Source organism: Orycteropus afer, unplaced genomic scaffold (genome assembly GCF_000298275.1).
Source record: "Orycteropus afer afer isolate SDZICR_OR568_19922 unplaced genomic scaffold, OryAfe1.0 scaffold00074, whole genome shotgun sequence".
Classification (NCBI taxonomy): domain Eukaryota; kingdom Metazoa; phylum Chordata; class Mammalia; order Tubulidentata; family Orycteropodidae; genus Orycteropus; species Orycteropus afer.
Genome location: NW_006921661.1, coordinates 10,349,179 through 10,361,574, shown reverse-complemented (window position 1 = coordinate 10,361,574; position 12,396 = coordinate 10,349,179). Strand labels below are relative to the sequence as shown.

Genomic DNA, 12,396 nt, shown 5'->3' with positions numbered 1-12,396 from the left:
CTTCAAGGCTCAGGGGTCCAGGATTATCTTCTGTGTCTGTGTTAATTGGTTTCCCTTTTCTTTGTTGAAGAGGGTCTGTGCAGTCTTTCTGCCTAGTCCACATCTTGCCAGAACCTCTTTTTTCTTCTTTTATGCATAAGTCACCATGAGTGGGAGCGGACTTGATGGCAACTAACAGCATGTGTCTGGGATTCTGCTAGGTGCTGGGATTACAAAGGTGTACAAAAGTACACATGGTTCTTACCCAAAACAGTTTACTTTCTACTGTTGGATAGGTAGATATTGAAGTAATACACACAGATAACTATAAAATAACAACTTTCATAACCATTATGAAGGAAAGAGTCATATAATGCATTTGACCTAGTCTGGGGTCTCAAAGATGGCTTTCCTGATGATATGACTATTGAGTTGATAAATGAACAATGTGTAGGAGTTAACTAGATGACATGGGAAATGAGGAGTAGATCACATAAATAAAATAGCATTTCGGAGACTCCTGTGGTAGGAGAAAGGATGGGTATTTTTGAGAAACTAAGACTAGGTTGGTTGTAAGGAAAAGAATATGATAGAAATGTCTAGAAAAATAGGAATTAGAAAAAAGCCTTATAGGTCAAATTAAGGCTGTTTATTTTAAAATACTAGGAAACTTTGGAAGGATTCTATGGTAGGGGATGATAACATTTGCATTTTGGAAGGATTCTGACTTCTGGGTAGAAAGCAGGTTGGAGATGGGTCCACAGACAAAGAATAGACCATTTAGGCCACTTAAAAGACAGTTGGTCTAGACAAGATAAAGATAGCTTGGATTAGAGTAAGGATGGTGGGAATGGAGAGAAGTGGACACATTTGAGAAGTATTTGGGAGGTAAGTGTGACCAGACTTGGTAATACACTGATTCTGGATACTAAAGGGAAAAATTTGAAGGAAAGAAGGCATCAGAGCTGACATCTAGATTTCTGACTTGAGCACTTGCTTGGATGACATAAGAGAAAGGCACTAAGGGATGAGCCATTTAGAATTCTTCAAGTTGTGGCTGGTGTTTATGGAGAATTCTTCCAGATTTCAAATGTGCCCTAGAATTTTAAACTTTAGGGGCCATTATAGAAAAGAACTACTAGGGTTTTATGGTACCTTTCACTGAGAGGAAATGCTGCAAGAGGATTAGTTGGAGATCTCGGAGACATTCCTCAAGCTTAAAATATGGTAAAATAACCACCAGTGAAAGAAACCCAAGCTTATTGTTCAAGTAAATATCTGTTCTGGTTACCTAGTGCTACTCTGACAAGAATATAACACAAATGGGATGGCCTTAACTAGCAGAAGTGTATTCTCTTACAGTTTGGAGGCTTTAAGTCCAAATTCAAAGTGCCAGGCTCTAGGGGCTGGGTGAAAGCCCCTCAACCTTGGGGTCCAGCTCTGCCTCCAGCTTCCGGCCCACTGAAGCTAGAGGCTTTTCTTCACTCAGACAGCTACTGGCTGCTGAGGCTGCCACACCCAAGGTTGATAAAATAAAAAGGCACAGTCCCGATGTTACCAAATCACATGGCAGGCCATTGATTCAAGTCCATTGTAAGTCCCAATGTCAGCAGAGCATGGCAGGCTGCTGAACAGCGAACAACACGGCTACATGCAGGGTTCAAGGTACCATAAGCTGGAGACCATTCCCAAAGCTGCTGCTTATACAGGAAGCAGACAACATCCCAAATGCAGCTACTCAGCTGCGTATGGTGGATCCCACCACGGAGGTGATTGCCAGTCTCATCGTGGGGAATAACTACCACCAGCTGCCCAGCTACTCAACCAGGGCCAGCCAAGTCGACACACAGGCATAACCACCACAATATCCCTAATTTTTTTTTCCCAAAATGGAAATATATTTTTGTTGTTTTGCGATTTATGAAGGTAATATATTCTCTTTGTAATTAAATAGCACAGAAGTGTTCCCAGTTTCAGTGTCATCCTCTTAGTCCCCACCACATAACCCCACTTCAGAAGGAGTATCTTCAAATTTAATGGACTTTTCCCCAGTTCTTTACTATTTGTGGCTCTGCTGAAGGAGGACTTCAAGGCTTTTAGTCCTTAGCACATCAAAGTTAGCCAGTTTGGGTAGAAATGCTAGGAAGATATTAGGAAATCAGGTTTCTTGGAGTGTCCAGGTCCCCATCTTCACTTTTAGACAGCAGATAATCAGTGGGAAGCAGCTGCAAAGAACAGAAAAGGACTGGCACTGACTATGTGAGGCAACTCAGGAAGTGGTGGAAATTTTGAGGCCATTTTGCAGGTGGGGGCTATATGCCATACAATTTTGTGTGTCAGTGCTGATGTGATCTCGTTTGTGCTTAGGGCATCTCAAGTTAAACCCATCCCTCACTTCGGTTAACTTTAATCAAGTACAGTTTTAAATCAAGGACTTTACTCCTCAAAATCATGAAGCTATGTTTATTTTGCCCATACCAAATCAAATTTAAAATTAAATGTATGGAATCACTTTATAAGCACCCTGTTAGATTCTTTTTTAAACAACTGTTTTATGTTTTAGCTGCATTCATTGTCTGTCATTTATTTGTATAGACTTCAAATCTTCCTTTGACCAGTTCACACCCCAGAAGAAATTTCTGGGTCTTAAAACCAAATTGAACCCATTACCATGAAGTCAAATTCGAGTCATAGCAACCCTGTAGGACAAAATAGAACTCCCTTACAGGGTTCCCAAGGGCTGTAAATCTTTATGGAAGCAGACTGCCACCTGTGGAGCACCTGGTGGGTAGATTTGAACTGCCAATCTATCATCAGCAGCCAAGTGCTTTAACCACTGAGCCATCAGGAATCTGTAAGATACCTAATTATTATTAACTTCACTCTTGGCAACGGTTGTGCACTAAAGCTGTTTCTATGACATAGCCAGCTTTTCAAAGCATCCCCTAGAAATATTCTGCCTTTTACCCTCTAGCGATTTTATTTTTTTTATTGTTTTCTCATTCTGTTTTTACAAGACCAATTTTTCTAATTTTCCCAGATTGTTGCCAATATTACCTCAAGATTATTATCAACTGCAATCTAAGTGTATCATTAATTCTCTTAGGTGGGTCACTAATAACCAATCTTCAGAGTCCCTTCTTTTTCTAGGTAGATTTCAGAGTTGATTCATAAGTCAGCATCTCCTTTGGAAGATGTTGAATCATTATATTGGCCTCCCACAGGGGATTTGAACTGGGGCCTCTTTCCATGTTCCAGTGACTGTAAGTGATAAGAAATTGCTGCTTTCCTAATAATGATAAATCTCAGCTTCACCAAGAGACCTGGTAGAAGAATTTCTTGTTAGGGTTTGGAGTGCCTCACCTAGCCCTTGGTCTCTAATATTCTCTCTCCCTTTATGGGATCTTACTGGTAACCCCCACCACTCCATGCTCTCCATGTTCTTGCATTATCAGTCTGCCCAAGGCTATCACTCTACCTCTTAGCACAGGAAGGAAAGTACCAAATAGTCACATAGGACTTTATTGAAGCGTTATTACTTTATTGAAGGATAATAGCAGGAAAATAGATGTTGAGTACCTGAATGAGATTATGATTCACTAAACTGCCTGCTTTCCAGGGACTCCTGACCCCACCTTATCTGACTCTTAGCCTACCTCTGTGTAGTAGATGCCATCTTAAGACCCACCACCTAGATTCCACATCTAGACAACTACTGTCCTCCAAATATGTAGACCCAGAGCCTGTGTCCCTGACCAAAAAAGAGATTACATTACCCCCTTTTCCATGCATCTCTCCCCACTCCCCAGATAGCTCAAGCCAGCCTTCTGAATCCTGATATCTTTTGTTGTTGTTGTTTGCCGTCGAGTCGGCCCTGACTCATAGCGACCCCTCCTTGGGTTTCACTACGGATACTGAGGCAGTTATCACTACGGAAGTAGGATTGCCTGACCTTCCTTCCGAGGAGTGGCTGGTGGGTTTGAACCGCCAGCCTCCTGGTTAGCAGTCAAGTGCCTTAGGCACTATGCTACCAGAGCTCCTTGATATCTTATATGAGGGTCTAATTCTTCCCTAGGTAATTGACATTGAGAATGACTATCCCTTTCAGAGGAGACCACTGCCTATTCAAAAAGATGTTACCTTGCTGACCCTAACTGTAGACAAACCCTGTCATTTCCCAGGCTCACAGTGTGGTTTAGGGGGCCCTAGGATGACTTGCGATAGTACTGAGTAAATCATGAGGAGTTAATTCACGCATTATCTCCCACAACAAATGCTGCGGTGACTCAATCAGTAGCAGACCCTCTGCTAGGGCTCAGGGTGCCAACAGATCAGACCAGGCTCAGAGTGGAAGAGGAGACTCCAGCATTAGATGAAGGGATGGATTGCACTTCCAATCTGGTTTTCCCAACCCTGTATTCTCTTATTTATACAATCTGAAGAGAAACCAGAGCTCTAGTGGCATAATGCCTAAGGTATCTGACTGCTAAACAGAAGGCTGATAGTTCAAACCCACCAGCCACTCCTTGGAAGGAAGACTGGGCAATCTACTTCTGTAGAGATACCGCCTCGGAAGCCCAAGGAGGGGTTGCTATGAGTTGGATCTGACTTGACGGCAGTGTATTTGGTTTTGGTTTTCTGCCAAGTCTTTGGTCTACTCAAGATCATCAGGGTCCCTGAGCCCTGGCAACCTGAATTTCAAGAATACCCCTGTCCTTGAAGCCAGGATCTAATCAGTGTTTTGGGAGGGCAATTCAAGGAAGCCAGGGAATTCAGCCTTACATGTATTCATTGGCGAACTCATTCGTTTATTTATACAAATAACATTAATTTATCAAGCGTTTACCATGTACCAAGTATGACCAGGTACAGCCTTTACTAGCATCACCATCTCCCACTGCTAGTAGCAGTGCTAGTCATCCAGGGCCCTTCCATTTTTCATAGTCTTTTGCACATTCTGTGATCACAGCTACTTACCCCAGGGAGTCATAATTGGTTTAAGAGTTGTTTCCTCTACCAGGCTTCAAGGTCAGGAACTAGGTCTGTTTATCTCTTGGCCCCCAGCATACCCAGCTCTGAGAATGGTTAAACCTAAAGAGATTGCCTTGATGAACTAATTTCAGGGTTCCTTGAGATGAAATCAGGTTTAATAATTATATTACAAGCATTCTCACTTCCTTTTCACAGCTCTGTAGTAGTCTACACGCCTGTGTAGAGCAGCTCTCTGCTTCTCATTTAGTTCATCCGAACTAAAATAACTCCTCTTAAGTTGAGTCAAGGGGATCTTGGATAGCATCTGCTTTTCCCAGCTGATCACTATGAGATCATAAGCTTGTGACAGCCAGTTAATATAGTTTCTATCCACATTCAAAAAAAGTCCTGGATGCCATGAGCAGCAGGGGCAGAGATTGTGAAATAAGCCTGCTTGGTGGGGCTTCTTCCTCTGAGGCAGTCATTGATTGGGTGGGATAGTAACACATTGTTCATGATGCATTGGGCCATACGTCCTACCTCACACTTCCCTCTAACTTCTGAGTAAGTTCCTGTGACCCAGATTTGCCACATGGATCCTTAAAGGCCCCAGATTATACCAAGACAGGTCTAGTTGCCCATTTATCTGACTGGAAGTAATGGAAAGAACTAAGGTTTTGAAGTCAGACAACCCTGGTTTCAAATTCTAATCCATTTTTAATTAGCTGTATACCCTTGAGTAAGTTACTTTACCTCTCTGGTTTTGTTTCCTTAGTTGTAATAATACCAGACTTAAAGAATTATTGTGAGGATCAAATGAGTTAATGTAAAGCTCCTAGTAGAATAGCCTGGCCCCAGACTGTTAAGTCAGTTGACTATGATGTTGATAGCTACCATTTAGTGAGGGACTAGATGACTTACAGGGAGCTCTAGTGGTGCAGTGGTTAAGGCATCTGGCTTCTAACCAAAAGATCGCTGATTTGAACCCACCAGCTGCTCTGTGGAAGAAATGTGAGACAGTCTACTTCCTTAAAGATTTATAGCCTTGGAAACTCAATGGGAGTCACTGTGAGTCGGATTGACTTGATGGCAGTGAGTTAGGTTTTTGTTTTGAAGCTCTAGTTCAGTGGCAGATTTTTTTCTTTTCCTGGGAGATTCCTAACTTACATCTTTAGTTGATGATAGTGTTTCTTTCATGAGAAATGAATTAAAAGATTTCTGGGTTCTAGCACCAGCTGTGTCACTAACTACCTAGAAGATCTTGGACAGGTGGGTCTTAAAGTGTTCCCCAGCATTAACATTCTGAGATTCCAGTGTTTGAGAGAATGCGTGATCAGTAGACCCCCACAGCTTTTGGCCTTGCCCTCTGACTCTGGCTTATTCTTTTCCATTGCCTTTGCATTTTTGATAAACAAACCAGAACATTCTGAATAACTGGCCCTCAGTGAGGTAGACAGCTGATCATTCTGCAGCATTCAGCAAATGTTAACTTAGTGTCTTGACCAGTGGGGTACTGGGTACAACTTGGGTAGGAGTCAGAGGTTCTAGTCCCCAGCTTGATTTTTTCCTTTGCTGGGCTTTGGGCTTTGGGGTTGATCTCTTTTTCCGTGATAGTGAGCTCACCGTGAGCCAGAGAGTATTACAAGAGTGTGAGGTGTGAGGTGAAGGCAGAGAGCTCTGTGTTCGTGGGGTCCCGAGGCATTGTGGCATCTCTGCCTTCTACCTTTGAGGACTCTTAGTATCAAGTAATAGTTCTGATGGCTGAAAAAGGCTATTCCCCAGACGGGCAGCTTGGGGTAAGGGAAGCTCATATGTTGTCCCCAGAGTTTTTGGCAGGTGTAGCTGTTCCTGTTCTGGGGGTTCATAGTGTCAGTGTCCTTCTCCCTTACCCCCATCCCAGCATGTGTGCCCCTTACCCAGCCTCAGAGCATGCTGAACTAAGATAGGCTTTGAGTTTTTCAAAAGACAGTTGATTGGAAACAACAAAATAGAACAAACCCAAATCAAGAAAATACACAAACCTCAGTACAGTCTACCTCATAAGCACAGATAAAATCAGAATAATAAATACAGAGGCTATTAAAAATTCCCTTATAAAAGTAATGTATATTCATTAAGGAAAATTTCAGTATGGAAAACTAGACAAAAGAGAAAAAAAAATCACCTATGATCCTACTACCAAAAATGTGTTCAGTGTGAATGTTCTGATATATTTCTTTCTGATTTTTTTTCTTTGCTTGGATTTGGGCTTGTTTTTACATACCGTACCTATCATACTGTGTATCCAATTTTGTACTGTTTTGACACTGAAGGTTACATCTTAAGCATCAGTTGAATGATCACCTGTTAGTCCCTTGCATGCACACTGTGATTTATTTAGACATTCTCCTGTTGATGGTCCTTTGTGAAGGTTCTCATTTCCTTGCTTATTCTTTAATTATAAACAATGCCTAAATGAGTATCAGTATGCATTACGCTTTTTTGACATTTCCACTTCTTTAAATTTCTTCAAGTGAAATGAATGGGTTAGAGGATGTGACATCATGTTTGAGACGTCATGCCCAGTGCTGTCCAAAAGAACTGAACCTCGTTTGCTGCCACACGCATCTGAGAATGCCCTTTGCCCCAAGCCAGCATCACACTGGATGTTTCACTGTTTTAAATCTTCTCTGATGGAATCATAGTTGGGCCACAGAGGAGTTTACATAAGCCACTCCTGAACTCCATTGCTCTTGAGTACCAGCCCTGAGTCCTTCTATTCTGCCCTCCCCATTCCCCTTGCCCCTGATGCTAAACCAGCACAGTCTTCATGTTCTGTTAACTAACTTCCTGACACATCTCTGGACTGTCTTTGTCTCCCGACCCGCCCAGCAGAGATGAAGTACAGTTGGCTTTTAAAAGATACTCTCTAAGCTCTAAGGCCGCCCCTGCCTCTTTACTACCTTCCTGGAAGATGTTAGGCTTCTGTGTGCCTTCCACTTGGGGTGATTCTCACAGCTTTCCTCCTGTTCTTCTCCAGTTCTACAGTGAGTCGGGCATGCCTACCAAACACCTTTCAGACAGCGTTTGTGCCGTGTGTGGGCAGCAGATCTTCGTGGATGTCAGTGAAGAAGGCATCATCGAGAACACATACAGGCTGTCCTGCAATCACGTGTATCCTGTCTTGAGCTCCTGGGTCACATCTTTTCTGCCACATGCGGACTCCAGTCAGAGAGGGAAGGTAGTGGTTGTGACCCTGGGTGTGCTAACCGGACTTTGACATAGGAGAACTACAAGAAAGTAGACATTTGGGTGGCATTTCCTGCTGAAGAAGGGGTCCCTGGGTAGTACAAAATGTTAGTGTGCTCGGCTGCTAACCAAGCCCACCCAGAGGACCTCGGGAGAAAGGCCTGGCAGTCTGCTTCCCCAGAAATCAGCCATTCAGACCCGCATGGAGCACAGTCTACTCTGACACACGTGGGGTCACTGTGAATCAAAATTAACTTGATGGCAACTGGATCTGATTCCTTGTTGGAGAGGCTGACACCTAGGAGTGGGAACTTCAGCCTCCTCTCCCTTTCCCACGAATTGGAGCTACCTTATGTAAGCATTGTTTATAGCCTTGCTAGGTCAGAAACAAAGGAGCTCTGGTGGCATAATGTCTGGCATTTGACTGCTAACCGGAAGGTTGATGGTTCAAACCCACCAACTCTTTGGTTAGGTCAGAAAGGAGTGTTAGGCTATACTAGCTGACCCCAGAATAGGTCTCACACAGGAGAGGGTGGTCCTCTAACCGGACTGCAGTTTTCAGAATCTAAGCCCCCTGAATAACACTTCTGATATTTATGAGGTATTTATTCAATTCTCATTCCATGCCTGTATTGGGAGATTCATGTCGTATCTCTCCTTTAACATATAACAAACCCTGTCCAACAGGATCAGTATCCTCACGTCGCGTGAGGAAAAAGGTTCAGAAAGGATTTGTGCAAGAGTACACAGCTAATAAGAAGTGAAGCCAGGGTTTGGACATTTGTTCAGAGGTAGAGTGCACAGGCTCCTTGAAGACTGCCTCAGGACTGGAGTGCTTCCTGGCTGCCCACCATTTTCCTTGACCAGTGGTGCTTAGATTCCACGAGTTTTGCATCCGTGGCTGGTGCATTGTGGGAAAGAAGCAGACGTGTCCCTACTGCAAAGAGAAGGTAGACCTCAAGAGGATGTTCAGTAACCCGTATCCTTTGTTTGGGTCCTTGCTGGGAGTGGGCAGTTGGGAGAAAGTATTGGCCAGTACTTTAAAAAAAAAAAAAAAAAAAACTCCAGTTTTGAACATTAGAAAAACTTCAGGGGTTACCTTATCCTACTCCCCATTTATTATCTTCACTTTGCCTCATAAGTACCCTACAGAAAAAGGATCATTATCCTCACTACCCCCGTCATCATTGATACATTTACATCAGTCTCAGGCTGTATTTCCAGGAGTGGCAGTCATCTTAGAGGTAGTAGTAATGGGAGACCCTCTCTGCACATTGGTACAGAGATGTGGATGTCACCTCTCTCTACCTCTCTCATGTCTGTTCTATTCCTTGCACCAGTCCCCTTTGCCCTTCTTACCCCATTATCCCTTCTTTCCAGCATAAAGGGCTGAAAACAGGCTGAGTGGGCCCTTCTAGAAAGGAGGTTCCATTTCTCATAAGCCAATTTCTGTGAGCCAATTCAGAGAGGGCCTGGGCAACCATTCCCACCAGCGATACCAATTCTTATACAGAGTCTCTTCTTTAACACACCAACAGCTGGGAGAGGCCTCACGTCATGTATGGGCAGCTGTTGGATTGGCTTCGATACCTGGTAGCCTGGCAGCCTGTGATCATTGGCCTGGTACAAGGCATCAACTACATCCTGGGCCTGGAATAGTTAGGAAGAGGAGCATCAGAGGACAACCTACCCTACCCACCGTGGACCTCAGGGCACTCTCCTCCCTGCCCACAAAGACCTGCTGGGTGGGAAAGACTCGAAGGGGCGCTTGGGCCACTCAGGACCCCCTCCAGCTATGTCTGTGCTGGGGTGGGGTATGAGGAGAGCCAGGCAGTGGGCTGCCAGCAGTGGGGGGCTTTTTAAAAGAAAACTATTTTGATGAATATATTTAAAAAAAAAAAAAACCAACCTTTTTTTATTGTGGAGCATAGAAATTGCCCCTAACTCCTCCAGGCCTCACCCTCCCTGCTTGAGCAGGGTGGAGCAGAAGCTTTTTTTTTTTTTTTTGAGGGGGGGAGGTTTAAAGGGGCCTTGTCATCTCTGGTTGAAGGCACTGACAGGTTCTCGGGTAGCTGAATGCCTCCACCCACCCCCTCCCTTTTCCTTCCCTCTGTGGGGCTCAAAGCTGGTCCACTCAGTGTGGTCATCAGAAGAGCTCAGACTAGTGCCACAGACAAGCACTAAGGGGTGAAGTGTCTTCTCCCCAGTCTGGGACATGGAATGGGTGTTGTATCTGAATCTCCCTCCCTCTGGACAGGAGCTATAGGCTGGTTGAGACAAGTGGAGCCTTGATAATGACTTTTTAAACAAGGGAAGGCTTGTTTCATCCGTATCACTGGGGATTTATTTTAGGGCATCCAGTGAAGCAGCAGCACGGATAACCTGCTCCTGCACAGGCCTGTACTCAGCCAAGAATGGAAGCCATCTGTAGTTGGGCCTTGGGGGCTATTGTTGGCAGTGATGATTGAGGGCCCCTTGTGCAAGTGCAAGCTCCAACCTAGAAGTGGTGACATGTGCCAGTAGCCACTCTGGTAGGCTGCCTGTCACATCACTTCCTTCTCTAAAAGCCGAGTGAGAGTGCTTGCGTGCATGTGCGCACTCAGACAGTGACAGATGTGGAACTTCTCTCTATCGTCAGTCTCCTCTTGAGGCTGCAGGGAGATTCTCAGCCCAGGGGATACCCCATTGTGGGCCTTATCATCCATGGATCTAGCCCAACCAGATGGGCAACGGGAATGGTGGGTGGTGGAAAGCAGGGTAAGACAGAAGTGAACTGGGTTCTGAAAAGGGTCCCAGCCCTAGTTCTAAGAATTCAGAAGAAAGTGGAAGGACCAACATAGGCCTTCAAACTAGGCCCCTAATGAACAAGGCCTGGCAGGGCTGGCCCCTTCAAGGGCAGCAGGAACCAAGCAGGATCTTGTCATCTGGTCTGAATAAAGCTCCATGAGCTAGGTTGGAAAGCTAAGCATCCATCTTGCTTTTCTTCTTCCCACTTCTTTCCCTGGAGTCCCCTGGGTTGCCGTGCCCTCGCTGCCTTTGCTGCTGCCATCTGAGAGCTGGGGCCTGAGGGTGGTTGGCCTTGCATTCCACTTTTCCCACCCAACCTCTGTGACGGTATTGGAGTGCTGGGCTCCTTGGAGCATCACTGGGCCCCCTTCAGTTAATTGTCCATCCTTACCACCTGAGGTCAGTGCCCTGCCACCACTCTCACTCCTTAGGCCCCTCTCAACCTTGGCTTCTCTCATCCAACTGTGACTTCCCACGGACCCCCACTGCTCATACCACCTGTGGGCCTAGCCTCAGAGAATGAAATGGGGACTGGTCAAAGGGTAGAGAAATCACCCTTCCTTTCACTGTTGTCCTCACAACCCCCACATCAGGTTCATATGAGAAGCCAAGGCCAACGTGTCCAAGGTTCTGTTTCCATACTAATAGTCCTATGACCTTCCACTGGCCCATGCCTGCTCTTGGTTACATTCTAAGGTGGAGTCATATCTCTTCTCCATCCTTCACAGGAGACCTGAAGAAGAGGATGTGGCTTTTAGTCTGACATTTTAAACAGGTGACCTAAAAGGACTTGCAGACCAAACCTGGGACAACTCATTCCTCCACCTAGGTTGGTCTGGAGGTTGAGTTACATTTCTGGAAAAGACACTGTATGTCTAAATTAGAAATGGAAATCTAGCTTTTCCACAAAAACACTTGGATTTATAGCAGCCTGGTGTACAGCCTACTCTGACACATACTGGCTTGTTATGAATCTGAATAGACACGACAGCAACTGGTTTCTTTGATTTTATATTCCTGGTGTACCTCCAAATCCAGGTCCAACTCCTGGCCTCCCTGCCTGTGCGTCCAGCACACTTCCCTCCTGATCACAAACAGATACTGCTAGCTCTTGTCCTCCATTCATATACACATGCGTCGGATCACCCAGTCTTGGTTTTACCTCCGTAGACCCACCACCCTGAGAGCACCACCTTAAATTTTGCACCCAAGTTTCCTTACTTGCCTCACCCTAGTCCCGGCTCCCACAGACCCAGTTTTGTTTGCCTCAATGGTGACCAGATGTGGAGCGTTATATATCCTCTATTGTTGCTGTTGAACCACAGCTAACAGCAGCCAGGAACCTTCCTGCTAACTCCAGGTCCCCTACTCTCCCTATGATGGCAGGTTGGGAGCTTTCATCTACCCCTCCTAGGATGGGAACTAGATGCA

The 12,396-nt window shown here is 45.0% G+C and overlaps 1 protein-coding gene across 1 annotated transcript in view; it reads left to right on the top strand.

Moving 5' to 3' along the window:
* The window catches only part of RNF121 (ring finger protein 121), a 93,635-nt gene extending 83,798 nt beyond the window's left edge, over positions 1-9,837 (top strand). Inside the window, 3 exon segments of the mRNA XM_007940991.2 lie at positions 7,970-8,103; positions 9,056-9,157; positions 9,717-9,837. Of these exon segments, the coding sequence (XP_007939182.2) occupies positions 7,970-8,103; positions 9,056-9,157; positions 9,717-9,837 (357 nt within the window).
* The last annotated feature ends 2,559 nt before the right edge of the window (positions 9,838-12,396 follow it).